Genomic DNA, 27,347 nt, shown 5'->3' on the forward strand with positions numbered 1-27,347 from the left:
CTTCTTTCCCCTCCATGGATGTGCCCCTTTTTTTCGGAGTTAAATGAAAGCAAGCGCGGAACGGGGCGTAGTTCTTGCCATGAAAAGCACTCAGTCCCAGGTGAGTGAGTACCCTGCAAAGGAGCCCCACAAACTCTGCCTTTCTTGCTCATCCTCTTACCCAATACACACAGTGGAAATGCAAAGAATCCTTCTTTCTTTCTTATAAAGAACATAAGCGGGGAGGAGAGAAGTTAGCACTTTTGTTTCCTGAAAGATGAAACATAGCAATCTTTGTCTTTCACAGAAGGAGTTCTGTGGCACATGGTGTGAAGTCAACAGGTGCAAACGTGCAGCTTTTAAAACAAAAAATGAGGGGCGCCCGGGTGGCTCAGTCATTGGGCGTCCAACTCTTGATTCTGGCTCAGGTCATGATTTCAAGGTCATGGGATGAACCCCACACAAGGCTCCACGCTGAGCGTGGAGCTGCTTAAGATTCTCTCCCTCTCTCTTCCCCACGTGCCCCCCCCCCACCGCCACTCACATGCTCTAAAAAATAATAATAAAGTAAAAATTTAAAAAAAAAGAAAAAGAAAAATCATCCAGCAAGCAAAGGCTTGAAGTCACAAACACAAGGAAAGCAGCTCTGGCTCTAGGCTAAAGAGTCTCCCAAGAACCAGGATATAATTTATGGCTAGAGAGTTGATCTAATTTCTTCACCTGTAGTTCTGAAACATACCTGGTATTCACATTTAATATAGCAGCTGGCTGGATCAGGAGGAAGGCAGTGGAATGACAGAGGAATGGCCGAAGGGAGCCTTCCCCCTCACAACACTTGCAAGACCTTACTTAATCCAAGTACCCACCTAGGGCTGGTCAGACCACACTCTGAACAAAACGTATATTGAAAAGCACATTTACTGGGCACCTGGGGCATATGTTTTCAAATGACCTAACTGTTATTTTTGGATTTTTACTCAATTCATATAAAATTATACTGCTAATAGATGTAATACATAAAGCCAGAACTTGATCTGCAGAGGTGACTCTTATGTACTGAGCCCACAGTACAGCCTTTTAAGACCCAGCTTACTTTTGTAATTTCTTGATTCATGTGAATCCTACAAAGTAGAAGGTTCACAGGGAAACATTCCAGCCCTCTCCCTTGTTTCCAAATGGCCAGTGATTAATTTCTTGTCTGTCCTTACAGAGTTTCTTTATGCAAGAAAACCCAAATGAATGCCTCTCTTCCCTTTTATACCCCAATACGGAGTACCTTGAGCGCTGTTCTTTTTGCTTTGTCCCTACAGACGTGCAGACAGCATTTTTCCACATTGCCCTCATCTGTCACAGCTGCACAGTATTCCATAATTTACCCCCCAGTTCCCTGTTGATGGGCATCAAAGTTTCTAGTCTGCTGTTTGACACAAAGCTACAGTGTATAGCTTGTGATGGAAGTGTAAGTCTATCTGAAGGCGTTCTGGCTGCAACTGCCAAATTGCTCCTCATAGGCATGGTGCCATTTTCATTCTCGTCAGCAATGGTTCTTGGTTCCCCAGCTCACAACGGACTTCTAGATTTTCACTATTCTGAGGCTTCCTGCTCACAGCACATTTTTATTTCCCTTACTCTGAAATCAGCGGAACATTTTTTCACATGTTTTAGACCTATTTAAATGTCCTTTCTCTTTCTGTGTGTGCTATCAGTTTAGATGCTTTGCCAATTTCCCTACAGTGTTTTGTTTGTTTGTTTTTTGTTTTCTTAGGATTTCTAGAAGTTTACATATTAATATATTAACCATGTATCCTGGGATATGAGTTACAGGCAGTTTTCCTAGTTTTTCCTTTCTTCTTTGGTGGTGTTTTTTCCCCCAGTGGGAAAGTGATGGTGATTTTTAATAATTTTTTTTTAAGATTTTATTTATTTATTTGACAGAGAGAGAGATAGCGAGAGCAGGAACAGAAGCAGGGGGAGTGGGAGAGGGAGAAGCAGGCTTCCCGTGGAGCAGGGAGCCCGATGTGGGACTCGATCCCAGGACCCTGGGACCATGACCTGAGCCGAAGGCAGGCGCTTAACGACTGAGCCACCCAGGCGCCCAGTGATGGTGATTTTTAAATACAGTTAATTTTCATCAGTCTTTAATTTCATGGCTTCTGCATGGTCAATCAGTAGGAAACGTCTGCTACACCCAAAGCGCTGAAGAAATTTTTCCTGTTTCATTCTGGTACTTTTTTTTTTTTTTAAATGTAAACCTACATGAAGTAGAGACAATGCTACAATGAACTCCCCCATGCCCACCACTAGATTCAATTATCAAGTTTTGCCATACTTGCTGCCTCTATTCCTTCCCTCTCTACATTATTTTAAAGCAAACCCAAGATATCAAGTCATTTTACCCCTGTATACTTCAATATGCATTTAAAAACATTGTAGACCTTTTCTTTCATGGCTATCATGCTATTATCATACATAACAAAATTAACAAGCTATCTGATACCATCTAATACTTGATCGACATTCAATTTTCCCCAATTGCCTCAATAATGTTTTTATAGAGTTGGCTTGTTCAAATCAGGATGTATTTGTGGTTTCATTTTTTTTTAACATGTAACTATTTAAATATTTGATTAAAAATTTATCCTGGCATATGATACAACTTACTTATTTTTCCACTTGGTTAGGCAGTTACCTGAACATTCAGCAGTCTAGTTTTCCCCATTAATTTTAAATCACACTTTTCCCCATTTGTTTTATTTATTTCCATATATATTTGGGACTATTTCTAGATTTCTAATCTGTTCCACTGTTCTGTTTATTCACACACTAGGACCACCTTTTCATTACTAAGGCTTTACAGTGTATGAACTAAGTGGTAGATCTTTATTTATCCATATGAACTTTAGAATCCACTTATCTACTTTTTGTTTAATATTAACAGTGGGTATTTTATTGGTAATGTGTTAAACTGAGGAAGAATTGATATATTCATGATCTTGAATTTTCCTATTCTAGAACATGAGGTACTCCTTTTCATTTTTTCAAATTCTTTTTGAATTCTTCAGGAACGTTTAACGGGTTTCTACACATAGATTTCACATATTTCATGTTAAGTTATTCCTTGATATTTTATCCATTTTATTGCTTTAGTAAATGTGCTCTTTTCTTTCCCTAAGTCTTTGAGCAGGATGTTTGGAGGTACGGCTTTTAACAGTGTCAAGTTCTTGCTCTCCGCCTCAAAAGATGCTCAGAGGCCTGGGTTCACCTGCACCGTGCCCCAGGCCACATCCCTGAAACAGAGCTGGGAGCAAGCCAAATGAGGCCACAGCCTTCCTGTCCTCCTTCCTGTCCCATTCATGTACCAGGCTTAGGGAGCTGGGGATCTGGAATAAGCAGAAGATGGACAAAGCACTGTGGGAGCTGTGGGACTCCTGGCCTTTTGTCAAGCTTTTATGCGACAAATAATTTGTGATTAACTGTACTGCAAGACAGGTTTGGATTTCTAAGGAAGGTCATAAAAGGCCCTCAGTGATCACGCCTTGCAGCCAAGCAGGACTGGCTCTCTACTGGGAGAGAGACCTGGAGATCATCGAGGTGAGGACTGGCATTACCTCTGCAGCAAAACCCTCTCTCGCTGGGGACACTGTGCTGTGCCTGCTTTCCTGCTGACCCTGCCTGACCTTCAGCAGGATGAACCAGTGAGGACAAAGCAAGCTCAGCGCTGTTAAGTTGGAGCAAGCCTCCCCCTCTTCTCATTTCCTTCCTGGGGCTCCCTGTGGAGGTGAGTGAGCGCTCCCACCGTGTCTCCTCCATTCTGACACATGTCTACATCCAATCCACCCCTCGGGCGATTCTGCCCATGCCACTCTGGGTCCTTCCCTTCTCTTCCCGCTGCCATCAGTGGGCTTTGAGACTTTTACAATCCCAGCCTCCTAACTACCTTGGTGCCTCCTTCTCCATGCCATCCTGCACGCGGCCCAAACTCCCATGGTTTCCTATGGCCAAGAAATACATACCACTCAGCTTGTCACTCAAGCCTCTCCTTGCCTGAACAACATCCATTCATTCTACCCTTGTCTGCCCTTCCCTCCTGCCCACCAATCTCCATCCTTCCACTTACCGATATCCCACCCATCTTTTACATCTGTGAAGTTTCCCTGGACTCCCTCTTGCTCCTCAACTCCGATACTTTATGACACACTCCACCAGATTGTGAATGTCTGTGTGTGCACTCCCCTCTGAGCCTCTGGGCTGCCTGAGGCTCTGCAGTGCCCAAAGCACTGCTTGCTTTTACCAACTTCCAAGTTGCAGAGCGATCAACTATTTTATATTTGCCATGCGCATCAGATCTACTTTGTTCTTTCAATATGTAACATCTTCCTTTCTTTTTGCCTTTATGGATAATAGTAATATTTCTACAACACTCACAATGTGCCCGAGAGGAGTGTTGCCTTCTCCTTCCTCAGTTCTGCATCTACACTGGTGGCAATCTCTACAATTCAACAGTCTCCTCATGCCTCACCTAAATCCCTCTTAATGTAATTCTTGGTTTACTTTTGTTTGGTGGGAAAAGAGCTTGTTCACTATCTTGAGCACATTGCTCCTTCAAATTTTTAATGTGTCAAAGCACTCAAAAGCCCCTCTTTTTAAAAGCTTTGACTGTTTCAAATGTAAAGGGCCAACCGCGGTGCAGGCACGGCTCTGGCTCATCTCAGATAGGGACGGTGGCAGGGAGAACCGCCAGTAAGGGGCAAGTGGTTACTCATCCCCAGCTGCTCCCGAGCCAGGACAGGATGTGATAAGTGTCTCTTTTTAGCTCTGGCAGGCGTGTCCCTATGACATATGATGGGTCAAATGCCACCCCTTGTTTAAGATAAAAATTACTTGACATTTTACAACATCCTGGGACATTCTGGAGGGGGATGGGGACCAAACCAATGCCAAAGGTAGAGAAGTTCTTGAATTCAAGAGGCACCCAGAAGGTCAGGTTGACCACTGTTAGATGTGGCTACAAAGTGGACAGGTCCCCAGCTCTGCAGTATCCTGCAGGTGAGGGAGAGAAGGATCTCGAAGGAAAGCAACGGCTTGGAGAATGTCTGGTCTCAACCAGTCAGAACTCTGAGTGAATCCCTCAAGGTGACTAGAGCCGGCTGGTTCCTTGGGACCCCACCACTTGGGGTAGCCTCGATATTCCAGGTTATATATAGATATTATAAGAAAAGGGGGCCATGCCAGCAACAAGGGGGAGAATCTATCATTCCAGACATTAAGCTGCAGGAGATACCGAATGCCAGAGTGGGAGGGGTGAGCTGTGGAATGGTGTGAAACCTGTTAGCAAACTGTTGCCTCATTTTTTATAAGAATATTCTATCTGCCTGAGGGGACAACCCAGATGTTGGTGGGACTCACCTCCCCAGATAGCTCAGAAAATATCAATTCTCAGCCCTATTCCCATTACAAGTAAGAAGAGAATGTGTTTGGACTTGGGCGGCATGTGTGTGCCAGCAGGGTGCTGAGGTCATCCGAGCAACGGTTCTGGGAATCTGGAGAAACCTGGGCAGTTACAACTGACCACAGGCTCTTAATGGCCAACAGAAACTTAATCCCCTCATTCTAGTTATTCTCAGGGAAAACTTTTTAGAGTGCTCTGCTGTCCTTCTACCCCTCTTCTAGCTTTTCATGTGTTGGAAATGTCATCAGGTAATAGCATTCTTTACATCCATGCATGATGGCAGCGATGAGATTGGATGTGATCCCCACTCTGGGCTGGGCTGAATTATAGTTGAATCATTTACAAACTGATACTTGATTTCTTTAGTGTGAGAACTCAGGGGTTGGGAGCAGGGCTGTCTTCTCCTAAGTGCTCTGCTCATGTACACTGCAGTTGAACAAATAATTTATATTTCAAAGAAACAACTCTGGGAGTGCCTGGGTGGCTCAGTAGGTTAATCGTCTGCCTTCAGCTCAGCTCATGATCACAGGGTCCTGGGGTCGAGCCCCTCATCGGGCTCCCTGCTCAGTGGGAAGCCTGCTTCTGCCTCTGTCCCTCCCCTCTGTTCGTGCTCTCTTTCTGGCTCTCTCTCTCTCTCTCAAATAAATAAAATCTTAAAAAAAAAAAAAAAAAAAAAACAGCTTTGGATCTGGTAAAAATAAGAGGATACCATGAGTTCTCTTGTTCTTAAATATGATTTTTCTAAGAGATGTTACATAGTTTAAAAAGCACAAAAGCTTAGCAAAGGAAAATTCAATTTTCAAAATATCCTTAGATCCTCGTAAGTATGCTTTTCCTAGTCACATATGTCCTGACTGCACAGCTGATGAGAACAATGTCCACAAAGCCCCACTGCAGGTGGGTCCATTCACATGCCAGATGGATGGGTAGGCATGGACCAAGATGATATAGAGGGAGGGACAGGAAACCAATGGCAGGGACACCCACCCTGCTGTGCATCAGAATCACTTGGGGGAGAATTACAGTCCCTACCTTCTAAGTATGAGTACACAGGTCTGGGATAGGGCACCAAAACTGTATTTTTCAAGAGCTTTATCAAGCAATTGTAATGACCATTCAATCTTAGAAAACAATCACCTTGATGAATTATGATCTATTTCAAACTGATGACACTAGGACTCTAGTTGAATATCTTATTTAATCCAGAATTTCCTCTAGATGAATAAATATGCAGATATTCCCCTACAATTTGACACTGAACCAAAAGAATATTCTCTTCCTTTATGTATTTTTTTTAAAGCCCACCTAAGGGTACTTGAAGTCCAGATAATCTTCTTACATAGGAGTTTCAAAAACCTACCTGACTCCACAAAAGGAGGAGAGATTTCCTTTTCCCTTGTGGGATATGTATTTATATACTTATGATCAAGGCTTTCTTGGTGTGAACCAGCTATAGAATGCCCGTTAAATCTGATGTCCTGAGCTCCACATCCTCAGGAAATTGGCTTTGGAATGATTGCTCAGGCATCAGGAGTAGCCATTATCATTACTAAGATCATTTTTAAAAAAATTTTTTTTAAATTAAATGATATGATATCATTTCCCTAGATTTCACAGAAATCACTGGCTCAAATCATCTACTTTTAACACCAAAGTTACAAAAAGCATTGTAATAAAATTTTAGTCAAAAAGAAAAAAATCCTTACAGTTTAAGGCTAAAATTGAAACCTATAAATCATCTTAGCCCCAATGAAGGTTAATAATAATAATCTCTGAATCAACACTGCCCCCAGCAAATGCTGCTTTCAGGTTTGAGGTTTTACATTTTATGTATATCGACCCATTTAATCCTCCAAACAACTCTATGCACCAGCCGAGTACTATTATCATGCCCATTTTACAGATAAGGAAATTGAGACAGAAGTTGAGTTCCCTGCCTGTGCTAATACAACTAGTAACTAATAGTGTTGAAATTTGAACCCACTGAGTCCAGCTCTAGGGGCCCCAGAGAAAGCCTGCATTCAGACACCACGTGTGAACTTTCAAATAAGTGACTCACATTAGCAAATCTTTTAAGGCAAAAGACAACATCTCTTTAAGAAACATAGAAATTTTTAATTGCTCCTATTAAAATGATCCTATCACAATGATCTTTTTTCAGTTGCTTTAGATTTAAACAATTTTCTAGACATTTGCTACTTTGTTTTTTTTATTTTTAATTTTTTTTTAAATATGCTTTTTTTGTGTGGCAGTCATACCTCAATAAAGTGTTTTTTAAGAACAATATATGAGATTTTTTTTGGTTTTTTTTTTTTAAAGATTTTATTTATTTGACAGAGAGAGACACAGCGAGAGAGGGAACACAAGCAGGGGGAGTGGGAGAGGGAGAAGCAGGCTTCCCGCCAAGCAAGGAGCCCAATGCAGGGCTCGATCCCAGGACCCCGGGATCATGACCTGAGCCGAAGGCAGAAGCTTAACAACTGAGCCACCCAGGCGCCCCTGCTACTTTGTTTTTAAACCTTTTAGAAACATCCTAATTCTCTCAGTTATTAAAAAAAAAAAAAAAATTCACCAGTGTATTCTTCAGCATAGTTTCCCCATCAATACACAAAGCAAATTCAACACAGAACTGGATTAATGACAGATTTTATTTCAATTTTATTGGCAGTACCTTCTGTGTTTAATTACTCATTTCGTTAAAAGCTAAAAATTGGTTGCTCCTCACTTGTCATCTGCAGTATAAAAATGGAACTGCTTTAAAGAAAACATTTAATTATTTTCCTTCGGGAGAAGGCTTAAATGAATCAGAAGTGTTACAAAGCAAATTTTCACTAAGGAGCTTGGCAGATGAGAACATCAAACAGGCTTTCAGCTCGTAATGCTTTTGGCTGATTCCTGTGTGTGTGTGTCTGTGTGTCTGTGGGTGCGCACGCGTACATGGGTGCATGCGTATGTTCGTTCATTAATTTCTTCACTGCACAACTATTTATTGAACACTTGCTATGTACCCAGTAAGTGGTACCAATTATTGGGGCAGTGTACCAATTAATGTACCAATTATTGGGGCAGTGATGGTTAGAAGTCTTACATATCAAACATACCAATACAAATATCTGTACAAAAATACTTTCTAAATCCTGTTTAGGGATGCCTGGGTGGCTCAGTCAGTTAAGCGTCTGCCTTCGGCTCAGGTCATGATCCCAGGGTCCTGGGATCGAGTCCTGCATCAGTCTCTTTGCTCAGCGGGGAGCCTGCTTCTCCCTCTGCCTACCACTTCCCCTGCTTGTGCTCTCTGACAAATAAATAAATAAAATCTTTTTTAAAAAAAGAAGAAATGAGTAAGGGAGATAAGAAAAAATGTGCAAAAATAGTGAATATTTAAAAGAAACAAATACTGTTTAGATATGCTTAAAAATAACTGCCACTTTGAAATATCCAATTTTCAGAATAATTAAGAGTTCACCACACTTCAAACTTCTGCCCCAACTTCCTCACCTTCATTTCTACAACTCTGAACTGAAGTTGATGGTTTTCCTCCACAATTTGCAAGAACTCACATAATATTCCACCTAAATGATATGCTTCTAAAGAAGACCAAGTTTAGTTTTTAAATATTTACAAACTCAAGGTTTTTTCAACATATAACTGGGTGGCTTATGAAGCCACTGCTATTGGAGGAAATTCTATTTCTAGTTTTAGGATAAAAACATGTAAACCTATTCTGTAACTCTGGAGTTCGGGCAATTAGGATATAGATGTGCAAGTTGTTCCACAATCAAATGAATTTGACAATAAAATGACATGGAAAACACAACCCAGATAAATAAAACCTCACATAGAAAACTTGTTAATTTGACACTGGGATTTACTATACTGTATCTGTATTTTCTAGGTAAAGTGTATGGCATGTCATCTATTTGTCTTAACAACAACAGGTTTCATTTTCAATTCCAAATAATACATTAATTCTTTTGCCCAATCCTGACACGACAGAGTAGAGAGTGCAGCTGGAGTCCACTCAGGCAAAGCTGTTCTGCCTGGGCCCAGGTCCACACAGAGTCCAGTGCCAGGTCGCTCTAGAATATTCTCTTGTGTGCCCAAGTTTTCTACAGGTAGGGGTGTGTGTGTGTGTGTGTGTGTGTGTGTGTGTGTGTTCTTCATGTTGTTATCTGGCTATTTAAATCTCAGTCAACTAGAAAACCATCAATTTCACATTAAGAAATTCTGTCCACTTAACTCAGAAACTCCATAAAGTAGGTGAAAAGAAACCACATGTGGAGAGGGTCCTTGGAAGGATCCTCCCAGGTGATCACGACAGGCTTCTGTGCGCCCTCCTAGGTATACAGTCTACATATTGTCAGTGGCTCCATATTTCAAAGAAGGATTAGACCTTTCTCGAGCTCGTTTCTGTGTGGCTCTCTTTGGACAAGATTTAGAAGACAGATGCCTCCTTGAATATTCCACAGTCGGGCTGAGATGTTGAGGTTTTCAAGTCCTAAAACACAGCCAATGTCATGGGCCATAAAGAACTGTCCTAGGAACTGCCAATCGTGTGACCCAGTGACTGTGGACGCAGGACAGTGGGGTAAGACCTCTTCTGAGCATCTCACGCAAGGAGAAGGGAGAGGCGTGTTCTCATGGGAGGCTGGTGAATCCAGTCCTCTTCAGGGTGGGACAATGTTAAATAAATTTGATTTTACACAAAGCTCTAGAATCAGCCAAAACCCCAACAGCTACACACAGTTCATTTTAAGAATCAAGACCTCAACACATGATTCTTAGGGAGGGGAAGATTTATGGTAGAGTTTGTCAAATTCAAGTTTTCCTTCATGTCCATAATGCTGTGGAAAAGAAACCACTGGTTTTTGTTTTTTTGTTGTTTATTTTGTTTTTCTGACTACAACACGCCGTTTGGAGCTCCTTAACAAAACAAGACCCTGCTGTAGAGAAGAGGCCTGGCCTCTGGGGCCTCAGGCAGAATGTTTCTGGATTAGCGGCTGCACAAAGCAGAAGTCAAAGCACAGTCCGCCCCAAGCCACCCTCGGCTCTGCCTCTCCCAGACGTCCGCCATGCCTGGTGCAGTCTGGAGCCTCTCAACCACTGACAAAACCCCAAGGTCTTCGTTCTACTCATGTATGACTGTCCTCCAGTGGTCAGCGCAGGCGTAGGAGAATTGCCGGGCCTCTGCCTCAAGCCCTCTGCTGCCCCTTGTTTTCCCCGAACAGCGGAGGTCACTCAGCATGGCCACCGAGCACCTGAAGACTCCATGAGCACACGGCAGTGGATTGGTGCTCAACGTGGCCACTCAAGATCCAGGTGGCTTCGCCATCACCTAAGTAGTCCACAGTGACAACCATCAAATCCCCCAAAGGAAAGATAAACAGAGGAGGGACAATGGCCATGGCCTCCAGAATCTAAACAGAACCTCTAGATTAATGATCCTCTTTGAACTCCTCAAAGGATGGAGAGAAGACACGAAGCCCCAAAACATGCTTTTTTCAGTCATCCAATGTTTAAGTTCTTTCCTACACTTCATTTGCTCAAGGATATATATTTAAGGAGATGTGCAATACCAGAGGAGAAATGTTTTCAAGTGGACGGTGAGTCACAGTCAAAGCCTGTGTGAGAAAAAACAAGGGATTCTGTATAATTTGTCAGGCTGTCAGACTTTAAGGACTCTGCTGCCAAAATGATTTTGGTCGGTGAAAATGAAAACTAACCAGACATATGACAAATGTTTACAATCAGGGTCAAGAGTGTTTACTCATCAGCAGCTAGCTTTTAAAACACCAGAGCTCTGACCAAAGATGAACTGAATGCCGCTGAAGCCGGGGTATTTAACGCTCCTGGGAAGAGTCGAGAACTCCCAGCCACTGCTGACAAAGCCCACCAATTAATCCACAGGCCTCGCCGTGAGTGCAGCTGAGTGGGCTCATCTCCTCGTGGGACAAGATCTATTTTTAAAGGCCAGCACATACACACATACGCTATGATATGGTTTCCCTTAGAAAGTCAGAACTGCCAAATAATTACCACATTTCTAATTTTACACTTGAGTTAATGAACACCAAAGCAGAAGCAGAGATTTGATTTTCATTTTTGCTCTACTAAAATTAAACTACAATGTCCAGTAATCACTTTCTCCCTATTACTAGTAACAAACTACATGTTGAAAAATGTAAGTAGATATTTTTTGGTTGTTATTCATACATATCCACACATAGACGTATAAGACACAAGCATAGATAATGTGAAGGAAAGATAACCAATTTGTTCTAACAAGAAACAAGTCTCTTTCCACAAAATAGAAGGATGCCTAAAAATCAGATTCCTTGTTGCAGAATACAATAATTTTTAAAAGATCATGGATAGTATTAATCGCATGACAAAAGGTATCAGAACTGTGTAAAGGGAGATTTTATGTCTCTATAAATGTCATATACACACACACACACATACATGTATATTTTAAAAACTGCACACATTAAAGTCAGCAAAACTTACAGATATCCATGGCCATGTTGCTTATGTCTTGACTTAGCTGAAGAGAAGCAGCAAGAGAAAAGAAAATAGAAGAGAAATAGGAAGCAGAAAGAGGAAAAGAGGAAAGGAAGAGAAGAGGGAGAGAAAGAAGAGGAGGGGGAAGAAAAGAAAGGAAGAGGAAAGGGGAGAAGAGGGGGAGCAGGACAGAGGAGGAAGAGGTGGTGGCTGACTCGCCTTATATAACCCCTCATTACGCCCCCACCCCTCTGACAAACCAAAAAAGTCAGGTGGTAACGAGCGTCAACTCTGTTGGTTATTTTAAAAACATCTATTCAGCTCAACAGCTGAGCTGAATTGTTTTTGATATATGGTCACCTAATCTAATTAACCACATTTATTCATGCACACTGGAAGCAAGGGTTACTAGGGGCAGGGGGGAACTGTCCCTGCCTCTCCATTCTGGGTATTTAATAATGGATCACTGCATTCTTTTCAGGTAGAAAGTAAGTTTTTGGTGAGTCTTGCTGCACTTGTAGGGTGAAACAACACTCCAGTCTATTTTGATTTTAGATGGAGAGCAGTGGAGTGGACAATAATCTGACTAGCTTGTGTCATTCCATGCATGAGGACACCAAGTTTTTCTCTGAGCTTGCATAGCTCAGCCAATTGCTGTGGGAGCTGAAAGGTGCCCAGAGGAGAGCTTCCCCGGAGGCTGGAAGGCTGGAAGGCTCAGAGGGTTGGCGAGGAGTGGGATTCCACCCTCAGGGGAATGGGGGTGCAAAAGCATAGGGTGAAGGCCATGGCACCCAGGAACAGAGGGATGCCACTGCAGCTTGAGCTCGGGTGCAGAAGGAAGGGTCACTGTCTCAGGAGCAATTCACGGGGCCTCCAAAGGAACCCCTACCAACCACCTGAACTGTGGGCTCACAGGCGGGGTGAGGGCCACGACCCTGCATGTCAGCTGGCCCCTTCTCAACCCTAACACATCCTATAGCCCTATGTTTCCTTCAGTGCCCAAGACTTTCTGTTCTCTTCTGTTTATGGGCTCATTTTAATAATAAAGATTCGGAGGAAAAGCTACACACACACACCCACAAGCAGCTGGGACAGTGTGGGCCAACACCTCATTGTTTAGATGTGAGGTGAGGTGACTGGGGCAGGTTGGCAGGGCTCCCTCTGTGCCCCCATCACACTGCCTGACACCACTCGTCCAGGTTCACCAGCCACGGACGCTTGGGGGAAATGCGCAGAATCGTTAGTCACCCCAGGAAGTACTCAAAAATAGGATGGATGAATGGGTGTTCTGTATGCTTGTGAAGTATAGGCTGTCACATGAGCCACCGTCATAGAAAAATCTCCTCGTCACACATACCACAGCCCCAGTCCCCAAAGGACAGCTTTAGTTTGTACCCCTGAGTATACAAAAATCTAAACACAAAAACAAGCAAAAAATCATGTAAACTAATTTCTCATAAAACCGCATCACTTTACATCAAGACACAAATTTAGGAAAAAACAATAAAGCAGCTAAAGGTCAGCCCCAGCCCCCGCCAGCCCAAACCACTTTGCTGCTGGATTCACAGCACTTGCATCCACGCTGACCATTAAGCAGGTGCTGCCCATGATATCAGACTGAAGGCTCCACCTTATGTGACTAGCAGTGGTGAGACTATAAAGCCCAGATCTTTGCATACACAATTAAAATGTAGAAATGAACATTTACTGTGTTCAGAGCCAACAAAGAACCTACAGAATCGTGTACTGTGTGTGAGCATGCTTGCACTAGGGGGTGTGTATTTGTAGACTGGTGAGAGGAATGGGGAACCCACAGGAAAGTTTCCTCAGATTCCATAAGTCTTCAATTTCTTTTGAAAAGCACAGTAGTTGATATTTTCCCTCTGCAATCTGAGCATCACCTCCCCATGTGGCTATGTCAACAGGTGAGACCGCAGCTCCCCAGCTCATATCAGCAGATGCACAAAGCACAGATCCACTTCCTCAGGACCTGCAACTTCCAACACAGAGGACTAATGCAGTTTAAACTCATCAGAAGTAATACAAAAGTTCGGGGCACCGGGGTGGCTCAGTTGTTGGGCGTCTACCTTCGGCTCAGGTCATGATCCCGGGCTCCTGGGATCGAGCCCCGCATCGGGCTCCCTGCTCGGTGGGAAGCCTGCTTCTCCCTCTCCCTCTGCCCCTGCTTGTGTTCCCTCTCTTGCTGTGTCTCTCTGTCAAATAAATAAAATCTTAAAAAAAAAAATGTAATTTAAAAGTTCAATTCCTCAGTTGCAACTGCCATGTTTTCAAGTGCTAACAGCCACTCGTCGCTGATGGCTCCCCTGCAGAACAGTTGCACCAACCTGGGAACACGTCCATCAATGCAGGAGGTTCTACTGGGCAGTGATGACCCAAACCCGCAGGCTGCCCCGGATCCTGTCTCAGCAGGTGGATGCTGAAACATCACACTCTCCAGGGGTGTGTCCCCACATGGGGTCACCTAGACCTCCAGGCACTCCGTAGATCCTCACTTCTATACAAACAATTAGAATGTGACTCTCGTTTCTCATGGGAGCCACAGCCCCTTTAGCAAAAAATGGAAAACAAAGGATCTTCACCTCCATTAAATGAGCTTTCAAAAAAAGGAGTTTTTGGGAGATATTGTAGCCTTCTAAAGCCTGTTCATGGACCTGTTTAAAACATATACCTGGGGTGTCTGGGTGGCTCAGTGGGTTAAGCGGCTGCCTTCGGCTCAGGTCATGATCCCAGGGTCCTGGAATCGAGCCCCGCGTCGGGCTCCTTGCTCAGCAGGAAGTCGGCTTGTCCCCCTACTCCTGCTCGTGTATTTTTTTTTCTTTCTCTCTCTAAAATAAATAAAATCTTCAAAAAAAAAAAAAGCTCAACAAGAGCACCTTTCACAGTGGTCACCTAAACACAACTGTCCTGAAATAACAATTTTGGCTTCATGCTGCCCTAAGTTATCTACCTGTTAGTCTTTTTTTTTTTCCTAACTTGAGCTCATTAATTATAGAAATCATCATCAGCCCTCACATTAGCCAGAGAGATGCTATGAATAAAAATTAGCTCAGAAAACTATTAAAATACCAAGGTAATTTGTTCTCTCAAATCTTAGCGCATCCATTTACCTTGTGATTAGCATTTTTATCTGGAGCTACTAAAAAAATTATAATTTACTTTTAATGAAATAATTACTTTGTGAAGGACAAAGGTTGAAATGTTTATAGCCCCATGAACCAAGAATGCCCTTTACAACTTGTGCAAAATTAAATGTAAAAATTTAACAAAATTAAATGTAAAAAACTAACATATGCTGTAGGCAGGAAGGCAGCTAATGAACTTAGTGTAAAACCAGCTTCCCTGGTAATAAAGATGACCAGACAAATAATCTTAAGAAAAAAGTACACAGAATGATAGATTACAGATTCCAAAGTTTCTGCCATAAGACAGCTTTTCTCGTACTTCTAGTGATATACAGTAGTTTAATGTGACTCAGGTCTTCTCACTCACTTCAAAGTCTTCAGGTAAAATTTTTGCTAAGTTTAAAAATATTTTCAAAACAGATAAAATCTGAAAGTAAGAAAGAAGTCAAGTTGATTCAGTGATTTATTTCTGGAGTATCTCAGTTGAATGATATCAATGTCAACCTTCACCTCGGCAATTAATCAACATTTTATAGATAGAAGTTTGTGACAGTGAAGGGAACATGAATTAAAAAATTGAGGGAGAGGCACCTGGCTGGCTCAGTCGGTGCAGCATGTGGCTCTTGATCTCGGGGTTGCGGGTTCGAGCCCCACGTTGGGTTTAGAGAATACTTAAAAATAAAATCTTTAAAACCCGTACTTGCCTAAATCAAACAATTTTTTTTTCAAAAAAAGCTTATGATCTTTATCAGTATAAATTATAGGGGAAGAGAGAGTTTCAGAAAATAATGCAAACTGTAGACAGATACTAAACCTAACAAGCACCTCCTTTGGGTTAGGAACCATGGCAGCTATTTTAAATTCTGTCATTTAAGCACTTTAAAGAGATATGAGGTTAAAAAAGAAGAGAATCATACTTGAGTCCATTAAAATTCAAACACCATGAGGGCAGGGATTTGATCACTGTTCTTTCCCCCAGAAGCAATACCAGTCCTGGGCACACAGTCAGTGCTCAGAAAATAATTGATAAAGAATGACTGTCTGGCAGTAAGCTAATAAATGTGAAGGGACCAAAAAAAAAAAAGTCAAGCACACCCTACTCCTGCTCTGAACAGGAAAATCCTGTCTCAGGCATCCTTCCTGGGGTTTGCCATGACCACTCTGGGGTTTCACATTAGGAGAAAAAGCAAAAGCGCAAGAGAAGAATAAATTAGGCCACAGGAAAGAAAATTTAAGTGTTTGAATGAACACAAAAGAAACAATGGGAGTGCAGTCTGAAGAGATGGCAGGAACTTCCAAAAATAAAGGATTGAAGACAACGGTGACCAAACCAACTGAGAAGTAAGAACAGGCTGCACATTTCAACGGAAGCATGTCAGTACAGTGAGAAAACTTTTTAAAATATATATGTATTCCTGCTTAAGACATTTCTAACTTGGTCCTGCTCTGCTGCCTTGAGCCACACCTTTTAGATGCAGGGTCTCCTTTCCAGGAGAGGCCAGAATGTTTTCAAGCTCTGAAGTCTTTGAATTATACCTATTATCCTTATAGGGAGAAGGGACCTTAGAAATCCTCCATTCCAATGTTCATTTTAATGAATGAGGCTCAGAGAGGGTAAGAACTTACCCGAGGTCACACAGCTGGTTATTAAGACCTGGGCTGCTTCCACTTACTCTGCCATTGCCCCAAGCATTCCTGAGGATCAAACACCCTCGATTTCCAAATGAAATGTTCTTCCTCCCCCAAGAGCAAGGGAAATCGTTCTTGGGAGCTTTGGGAGCTTGGGAGGTGGGCTGAGGCAGGTGGGACACAAAGCTTATTTGCTATCCTTGCTTTCATATTATTTTCCTCCCTTTTGCTCCCTGCTCCACCTCCTACTGAAAATTCTCTTTTGAAATATTTAAGGACTGTTAGATGTCTGCAAGCTCCTTGAAGCCTCCAGAGAGAAGAACTGATACAAATCCAACTAAATAAATTCCATCTCAAATGGGAGGATCCCACGTTGGGGCAGAAGGCATCGCATGAAGCTTACTCATCCTCTACGACCGCATCATGACAATATTTATCAAATCACAGAATTTTAAAATATTCAACATTTTCAATCAAAAATGCATGAAATAATAAAGCCAAATGATTATGTGCATCTGGCTAAAATGAACATCTGGTGGAAATTAAGACCATGAGCATGATTTGGAGCGCCATCTACTCTGAACAGCATGGCTGAGTTTATTTTTCTAACCTGGCTCAAACCTATAGAACCATTAGCTGTGTTTAAGGTACCAGAAGTGATACTTGCAAACAAATCATAGACGTTAAAATGTCATTTGTCCTTGGCTTTCATAATAGCAACTGTTACAGGCATGAAGTAATGGCAAAATAAACAAATGTTGCTAATCTTGTGACCATCCTGTCCATGGGAATCTGAAATCGCAACTTAAAAATATTTTTCTAAGAAAATCTACATGAAACAATACTAAAATTTTCAAAGGTTATTTTACTTTCCATTGCCTACTTTTTAATTGAATGTATTTTAAGGTACTGAAATTCAACTGCATTCCTATCTGTTTGGCTGCAGTGGCTTGTTTTGTTGAACGTGTAATATGTGTGCAAGTTCATGTGTATACCTTAAATTTTTGGTTAAATGGGGTAAAATTAGGTAGTGTTTTTAGAACGTTTGAAAAGCCTAGGGCTTAAAATATTTAAAATTTTTGATATCTCAAAAAAAATCTGAAAATACCAGTATGATTTTTTTATCCAATGACAACTCTATGTCCGAAGTTATTTAACTTTCCGTACTCAGAACATAATCGAAAATCCAGAAACATGAGGCCTCTGATTAACCAAAACAGTTCACAAATTATAGGTGCATTACTTATAAAAGCCCTTTGAGTCTTCACTCAGAAATGGACTGTTCTTTTTTTTTAAAAAAAGATTTTATTTATTTTTATTTATTTGACATAGAGAGAGATAGTGAGACAGAGAGCAAGCAAGGGGAGCGGCAGGCAGAGGGAGAGGGAGAGGCAGACTCCCCACCGAGCAAGGAGCCCAATGCGGGGCTCGATCCCAGGACCCCAGGATCATGACCCGAGCCAAAGGCAGCCACTTAACTGACTGAGTCACCCAGGTGCCCCTGAACTTTTCTTTTTTTTTTTTTTTTAAGATTTTATTTATTTATCCGACAGAGAGAGACACAGCGAAAGAGGGAACACAAGCAGGGGGAGGGGAGAGGGAGAAGCAGGCTTCCCGCCGCCGAGCAGGGAGCCCGATGCGGGGCTCGATCCCAGGACCCTGAGATCATGACCTGAGCCGAAGGCAGAGCTTAACGATTGAGCCACCCAGGCGCCCCTGAACTGTTCTTTCTTAATGCATAATTATATCAGTGCTGATTATCTAGGATACAGGTGCTAACATAGCTTATTGGAAGTGAACAACTCCTAATTAAAAAGAGAAAATACACCATAAAAACCCAAATGAGTACATTTCACCTGGAATGGACGGATCATATAATTCACCGTAGAGAGAGCAGCACAAGAATTTTTACCCTTACCCTAACCCTAAGAAGTTAAGCTGGAGCAGTGAGGAGACAGAGCATGAGTTAGAAAATACAGGTTTTACGAGAGCTCAAGAATACAGCCATCAGTGTAGACCTGAGGCAGGATCCTCATAAAGAGGTGCTCGGAGGTAATGCAATCTGGAGATCATGTGGAGCTGGGAGGGTGAGGGCTGCACAGAGCCCTGGGTGCTGAGAAGTGAACACGCAGTGAAAGAAATAGCTCAGCGCTTGAGGTCAAGGGGAGCTTTATTTAGGATGGAGGAAACTTGAGTACGTTTTCAACGTGAGGAGGGAGAGCCAGGAGAAAGGCAGACATTAGAAGAGAAATGGGGGACAACTGGGTCAGCAAACAGTGGGAAGGGCTGGCATGAAAAACGAAGATGAGATTAGACTGGAAGACCACTTCTCCTGCGGGAAGCCCTCAGATCTCCCTCCAACCTGATTGCTTCCTTCTCTGGCTTCACAAGGAAGCTGTGTACTTGAAGACGGTGCTACTTAAAGTCAGTGCTGGCCAGAGGCATCAGGATTACCTTGGGTCTTCTTTGTGGCCCTAACCCAGACCTACTGAATCAGAATCAGGACATTAACAAGACCTCAAGTGATGCTTCTTAAACTTTCGAGAGGTACTAGTTTCAAACAGGGGTTATGAAGATGGGCATCAAAATCCAATAGACCTGTTCAAATCCAGTTCTACCCTGACCCCATGGTATGTGCCCTTGGGCAAGCCTCTTGAAACCTCAGTTTTTTCCCCCTGTAGAATAAGGATAATGATAGTAATATTTCTCAGGGACCACTATATAAATTAAATGAGACAATGTAGGTAAAGAGGTTGGCAGTGAGCATGGATGGCATGTTATTAGTGTTCGTCCCTTCCAGCCTACTTGTTTTGTTTTTAAGTTTTTTAATTATTATTTATTTGTCAGAGAGAGAGAGAGCACAAGCAGGGGGAGCGGCAAGCAGAGCAGGCAGAGGGAGAAGCAGGCTCCCCGCTGAGCAAGGAGCCCAATGCAGGACTCAATCCTAGGACCCTGGGATCATGACCTGAGAGGAAGGCAGACGCTTAACCAACTGAGCCACCCAGGCGTCCCCCCTTCTAGCCTACTTGTATAACAGCTTCATTAAGCCCCTGTCTGGACCCCTCTAGGAAATGACTTCACTAAGGACAGGAATGAGCTTCATCATCTTCCTCCGACAGCATCCAACTCAAAGACCTGCACACAGATGTGTAATACTGAAGTGAAGCATTCAATACATATGTGCTGAAATGAATCCAGCACAGTGACATGGGTGAACCAACTATCCCAAGGCAAATACTAAAGCCCTTTCTTTGACTGTATTCATACAAAAGCCAGTTTGAAATAGGTTATAAATTTGGGATTAAAGGAGCAACTTTCAAAAGAGAATAAGCAAGATACGAAGCAAAATAAATTCCTCTTTCAAAACCTCCTGCAACTAGGAATATCCATAAGACACTGAGTCTCTGAACCAGACATCAAGGTGCTGCCTTCTGGTCCAAGGTCAGCAGGGCAAACCACCCCAAGATGCTGCATCTAAGGGATAAAGTTTAATGCTTGGGAAAAGTACATAAGTCAAATCACACCACTAGAGGAGTTTCTTCATTTTAGGCAAGGCTCCAATAATGAAGTGGCTGACTTCATCGAATGCACCATAATTTCCTGTGTTGGCAAAAGTACACATACATAAACCCCATCACACTTGTACTAGTAAGACAAATCTGCTTGCATTATTAGATATGGAAGAAAAAAACAGAACTTACGACACAGAACATCTACTTCTGTAGAGAATAACATAACAATGGCAAAAGCATTTTGCTTTTGCTAAATTTTGATGTGAAGAATCCACAGTCATTCCAATGCATTCAATTCAATTAACTCACTCACTGGGCAACACGCACTGGGCCAGATCCTGGGTGGCAAGAGAGCTGGGACCCAGGTGCCTTGTTGGGTAGCCCCCTACAGAGGAGTGCACAAGCGACCTATAGGAAGAGGAGTCAAGGGTGACCACGTGGCTTCTGGTTCGGAGTTACAAAATAATGAAGCCCAGAACTACAGGAAGGCTCTAGACTAGGAATCCTAGTCACGGGGATGCCACGGTGACTGTCACTGTAATGAGTGTCCTAAAGCACCCCTCAGGCAGCCCTACAGTGAGGAGAGGACCTCCTTTGTGCCCAAAAATAAAAATAAGCCTCTGGTGGTTCCCGCCCCACAGCTCTCCGCACAGCCTGTGAGCCTTGAACAGCTGCTCTCGGGACATCCCTGTGAAGGCCAGTGGCCCTTTTCTTTGGATTCAAATCCTCAACTAGAGAATTTTAAATGACCCCAGGCAATAACAATGTTGTTCATTCTGAACTGAAATTCACAATCTTCCAGAGGCATGATTACCAAGAAACAGCAGGTGTCTAAAGTACAAACAAAAATAGTTGGGTTTGTTGAATGAAAGTGATGTAAGCTGGGTGCTTTAACCAAATTTTACTTTGAAAGTTATGCTCCTGGCACCAGAGTTGGTTGATGTCAAAAAAGCATTTCCTTGATGGCTAACAAGCATTGTCCCACTCACAACAGAAGGAAGCGTGATGAGCAGTGTCTCTGCTCATCTGTGTTACCTCCCTGCACCCGCTCCCCCACAAGCAGCAGCACGGATGATCCACCCCTGACAGGACACCCAACTGCTTGGTGCCTCAAGAGTTCCCCTGGTTTGGTGAGAAGAGGCAGCCTGTATGCCCAGCCTGTTGCTTCTCTCTGGAATGGAGGAGAACATTAATACCTTGCAGCTTTTCTCAGCAGGGAATACCACCCACATTTTGGCCAGAGCCATGCTTCACCCTATGGGATGGTCCCACATTACAAGGCATTTCTAATTCTTAACCACACTGTCCCAGATGCCAGCCACGGTTATCGTGAGAACTAGAAATGCCCCCAAGCATTTCCAAATGCCCGCTAAAGTTGTGGTTCTCCCTCTGGTTTGAAAGCCACAGCAGTATTCACCGATGAAACTCATCTCTATAAATATTCTGTTTTTCTACCTGATAAAAATAATTACTGCCCCTACTGGTCCATCTGATATTCTATAAAAAAAAAAAAAAAAGTCTTTTTTTTTTTTTTTAAAGGAGCAATATGTCAAATAAACCATCAATGTGCTCTAGCTCTTTGCTATTTTTTTAATAGGAGCAAATCACTAAGCGAAATTACAGAGACCACAGCTATCTCTAGGACTTAAAAAGGTTAATATGGCATTTTTTTCTTGGATAATTTAAAAATGAAATACAGTTCAAAAACCTAGGAACTAAGGCTTGAGTTTTGGGGTTTTTTGTTTTTGTTTTTGTTTTTTAATTCTGGAACATCAGAGGTTCTATAAACCAAGCCTGAAGAATCAGAGTACTAAGGTAAAGATCCTTCAAAACAAAAATTATATGAAAGGATCACCGGCGATTTACATTTCCATTAATAACAAGAGTGAAAAAAAAAATGTGCCCTTCTGAATTCTAACCCAAGACTTGTGATACAATTATTGAAGTACTCTGTATTGTGGATATGCTTTTAATTCCAAGGCTTCAAGTGCTCATATTTAGACAGAATGCATTTACTAAATAATATTAATTAAATTGTTAGTACAAACTTCTCTGTGCCATAAAGTTCTTTCGTTTTTAAGGAAAAGAAATCCCATCACTCTAAAACTAAAAAACATGCCCAAGGGTACATGGAGGAGTCACAGCAATAACTAACACAGCCTGGCAGGAACATTCCAGTGCTTGAAGTCAGCAAACCTCAGGAAGCATGCTCAGACAGATGGCACTTAACATACAACTGCATTTAGATTTATAGGAAGATTTTTCACTTACTTCAAATTTCTGTTTAATCGTTGTTCCTCTAAGTTAAAGGGGGGGGGGAATCACACTGTGATTCCTTATTTTTCTAATTAAAAAATAAACGAAACACGGCTTTGGATGTCCTCACGTAATTTCTTTGTGTCTCCTTTCAATGAACACTACTTTCAAATTCTAAACAAAAAGCAAAATATCAAAAGTTAGCCCAAAGAACACTGTACAAAATCAAATATCACAGCACAAACCAGGCAATGGCATCTATCAGAAGTGATGATTCAGAACAGGATAAATTTAGAACGGTGCTTTCCAAAAGGCGTTTGGATGCCAAATGCAGTAAATAGGTGAAGGCTACATCCCAAAAGTTTCTCGGAAAAAAGATCGCCAAAATATTAAAAAGAGTCTTCTTTTCGAAGTTTTCAGTGCCCTGGTGTCCTTGATGCTGAACTTCCCCAATCTGGCCTTGGTGTGGCCATCCATTACTGGGTAAATCCACGTGAAACCTGAGGACACTTCAGCCTCGGAGGGCGCTGTCAGGAGCAGTGGGGCAACTCCACATGGGACGGGCCTTTTATGGCCTGAACTGGAGAGCCCTGATCCCAGCTAATCTACCATAAATAGCTCTTGAAACTCAGAGGAGCCCATCAGCTGTTGCAACAAGCCTGGCCCGCAGCTCCTTGAAATGCAATTAGATCATCCGCATTGTCTCTCAGCTTGTTTTATAGAGAAATTAAAAATGCCAACAGCAGTCTACTCAACAGGCTGCAACAATAGAGAATTGAGCGGGCAAATGGGTCTCGGATTCTGGTGTTTGCGTTCCGAAAGAACCCACAGGCACTGATAAAGCTCAGATACCGCACGCCAGGACGTAAGTGACAAGCGTCCACACGTATATACATTAAACGGCACATTATGATGGCATGGGTCTATTTACAGGTTGACAAATTGTGTGGACATCTGTGGATTTCTTTCCATTTCCACTAAGTGTAGAAAAGGAGCCATCAGAAGAAAGGATGGTGCTGGAAGTACTTTCTCTAAAACACACCAAGATTTTGTCTTAAAATCAAAGACAATGCTCCCAACTAGCAAGATCTACCTTCCGAGGAATCTCAGGTCACTCACCTCACTTCCAAACCAGAGGAAACTTAACTACTGGGAAAATAATAATAATAATAATAATAATAATAATAATAATAATGATAATGAACTACCACACACAATCACTTCTTAAAAGGCTATTTCCATTTTTTAGATATTAAAACTAAATATGACCGCCTGCTTACAAAAATACTTACAATTGTAGGTGTCCTTGCTGTTCCCCCAAATAACAAAGTCTTAATTGTTCATCCTAACTCCCATATAAATCAGGAAACCAGACTTTTGGGCTGGAGCAAAAGCTGCAGGCTGCCAGGCCCCGGGTGGTGTGCCTCTCTGGGTGTGGGCTCTCCGACCACCAGGCTGCATCAGACAGCAGAGGCCTCCCGGAGCAGGATGTGAATTCCTGTTATTAATTAATCCTGCAGGACAATGCCTCCCCCTGAGCAGTCCTGTGGCGGATGAAAACATGGCAGATAATGCTGGACAGACTAATAATTCAACACCAGCTTTGGGGCTATTTGCACAAGGGTTAAAAATAATTCGCCCAAGCCAAATTGTTTACCCACTTCAAGATGACAAACAAAACCTCAACAGCTTGACTTCTGCTTCCAAATCCTGGTCATGGTCATGGCCTCATCTTATTTTTCCCTTTGACCAGTTGTGGTTTTCCTCCACTTAACATTTTATCTTGTTTTGTATCTTCATATTTACTGCTTTAAACTCCTCCTGGAGCAAAGCAGGGTAAAAATAAATAAGAACTTACATAAAATAGTCGACTATCTGGGTCTTTTAAGAAAAGATAGGAGGAGACAATGAATCACTGTTACCACAATCATGCAGTTTTGCTTTTTTTTTCTCTTCTCCTAAAAAAGAGGCACTCCCACAAAACAAACATCTAACTTTCAGATGCTTCTTAAATCGTGGCTCCCTGCTCCCCTGTAGTCATCAAACCGGCCTAGATGAATGCACTGGAGTCTAACAGAATAATTCCTCCCAGCCTCCTCTTCTATTCACCTTTTTGTCTTTGTTCAACCCCAGTTAATTCTACCTGTGCAATCTGTTTAAACACGTTCCTAAATATTTTTGCTATCTGAACTCAGGAGATCCCCGTGACACGCATTTTTCCCCAAAAGTGACAGTAAGAGATCTGATGTGCGTGAGAGTGGATTTCATACTATATCCATGAAGAAAAAGGAAAATCATGTTATGAGCCAAAATAAGAACTACATTTATACTAGACATTTCCAAGATAAGCTATTTCATATTAGCTACTATTTAATGCTAGTATTATAAGCAATGTGGTAGACTACCATTCTTTCTAGTAATTGTTCATTAAATCCAGCTCTCTTATGCATTTTAATCTGGCTTTTGTGTGCTAATCAAGGAACCATATCTATTTATGACACTTGCTTCTAAGAGAGACCATATCATGTAACACCTATTTTATAACAATCAACATGTGGAAACCAAAATGAGAAACACCACAATATTTACCATCATTCCAAAGAAAATAAACTGTTTAGATATAAACTTACGTAAACATATACAGGAGCTGTATGCTAAAAATTACAAAATGCTGATTAAAAAAACACCCAAAAGACCAACGTAAATATAAATAGACATATACTGTGTTCATGGGTCAACACAGTAAATATGTCAATTCTCCCCCAAAACAATGTATATATTTAATGCAATTCCTATCAGCATCCCAGCAAAGATTTATGATAGATATAGACAAGCTTATTCTAAAATTTATATACAGAAGCATAGAGCTTAGAACAGTTAAAACAATCTTCAAAAAGAATAAAGTGAGAGTAAGTCAATCTATCCCATATTAAGTTCTACTATATAGCTATAGTAATGGAATAGACAACCCAGAAATAGACCCACACACATACAGCCAACAGATTTTTGACAGAAGTCACCTTGTCCACAATAATGTTGGAGCAACTGGACAGCCAATGGCAAAAAGAAAGGGAAGGGAAGGGGAGGGGAGGAGAAAAGGAAAAAAAAGAAAAAGTGACCCTTGACCTAATCTTCATATCTCATACACAAATTAACGGAAATGGGTCACAAAGTTAAATGTAAAATATAAAACTATAAAAACACAGGCACCAACTACTGACATATGCAAGAACCTGGATGAATATCTGGAAATTATGCTGAGTAAAAGAAAGCCAATCCCAAATGGTTATAGGCTGTATGATTCCATTTATATAAATTCCCCCAAATGATAACATTGTAGAAATGGAGAACAGGTTAGTGGTTATCAGATATTAGGGATGTGGTGGTAGGGGAGTGGCTATAAAAGGGATCCTTGTTATGAATCCTTCCATTGTTCTATGGACTGTATCAATGCCATTATCCTGGTTGTGGTATTGTTTCATAGTTTCACAAGATGTAACCATTAGGGAAAACTGCATAAAAGGTATATAGGATCTCTCTGTATTCTTTCTTTCTCTCTCTTTTTTTTAAGATTTATTTATTTTAGAGAGAGAAAGAGAGAGAGCACACGTGAGGGGGAGAGACGGGGGAACGAGAGGGGGAGAGGGAGGGAGAATCCCAAGCCCACTCCACACTGAGCGCAGGCTTGATGCGGGGCTCCATCCCATGACCCTGAGATCATAACCGGAGTCGAAACCAAGAGTCGGATATTTAACCGACTGTGCCCCCCAGGCGCCCCTCTGTTATTATTTCTTAAAACTGGATTTGATTCTGTAATTGTCTCAAAATTTAAAGTTGCATTAAATATTTTTTTATTTTAAACATTTTTTAAAAAACCTACTTCAAATAAAACTTCCAAATGCATCCTGTTTATATAAGTGGGCTACTTACTATAATCGTAATTTAAATAAATCTATATGGGTTTGCCTATCATCAGTGCCATCTTAAGAAATTCAAATTGGTGGGGCACCTGGGTGGCACAGTTGGTCGAGCCTCCAACTCTTGGTTGCAGCTCAGGTCATGATCTCAAGGTCCTGGGATTGAGCCCCATGTTGGAGGGGGTCCATGCTCAGTGAGGAGTCCACTTGAGGATTCTCTCTCTCCCTCTCTCCCCTGTCGGCCCTCTCTCTCCCTCTCTCTCTCAAATAAATAAATAAATCTTTAAGAAAAAAAAAAGAGAGAGAGAGAGAAGAAATTCAAATTGGAAAGGTTTCTTTTTCCCTACAAGAATGGAAGTCATTGATCCAAAGGAAAATATTTGATACAGAAGTAATGGAAAGCATTGCTTTTCAATTAAATATGCTTATTTGGCAGGTTGTATGAATACTTAAAGAGAATCTCTAATACCTAGGGCCCCCCCAACAATAAAACAGGATACCTCCACATAATATTCAGAAATTCAGAAGTGTAAGCCACTGCCCAAGATGATTTATTTTCGAAACCCATATACACTCAAGAAACAGCAAGAAAACAATTCTTTAGAAAAGGAGGAGACTGAGTCATCTCAAAACCTAATGCTACTATAAATATCATAGGAAACAAGTTTTCAAACTCCAGGGTTCTACAGTCCTGAGTTTTCATTCTTGAAAATAAAATGACAAGACACAAGTGACAGCGGGCAGATGGAGAATGCTCCGTGCCCCTCATCCTCTCAGACTCGGTAACATCACACCTAGACGCAAACATCAGGAACAGTCCCTCCTGAGCGCCAAACTACCTTCTACTGGACTTTTACTCTAGGAAAGGTTGGCTCCGGGGCATGCCATGTAATGCACAGATGATGTGAGGTGAAACTTTTTGGTTCATCGAAGGAGTGGGGCGCTAGCCCATGAGCATTCTGTG

At 41.9% G+C, this 27,347-nt stretch overlaps 1 protein-coding gene across 6 annotated transcripts in view; it reads right to left on the bottom strand.

The window, feature by feature from the left end:
- SVIL (supervillin) overlaps window positions 1-27,347 on the bottom strand; it is a 229,085-nt gene that overhangs the window by 125,257 nt on the left and 76,481 nt on the right. The window contains exon 1 of one of the 6 annotated variants that reach the window (XM_034987199.1): window positions 22,482-23,620. The exons of 4 other annotated variants lie outside the window; for them this stretch is intronic. Coding sequence is in view for 1 of the 2 variants with exons in the window: in XM_034987192.1 (XP_034843083.1) it covers window positions 11,933-11,948 (16 nt within the window). In the remaining variant the exon portion in view is untranslated. Of the gene's footprint in view, window positions 1-11,932; window positions 12,037-22,481; window positions 23,621-27,347 lie in introns of those variants that run through there. One more of the 6 variants, XM_034987192.1, reaches the window with a different exon arrangement.

The sequence above is a fragment of the Mirounga leonina genome, unplaced genomic scaffold, assembly GCF_011800145.1.
Source record: "Mirounga leonina isolate KUSES-001 unplaced genomic scaffold, KU_Mleo_1.0 Mir_413, whole genome shotgun sequence".
Taxonomy (NCBI): Eukaryota; Metazoa; Chordata; class Mammalia; order Carnivora; family Phocidae; genus Mirounga; species Mirounga leonina.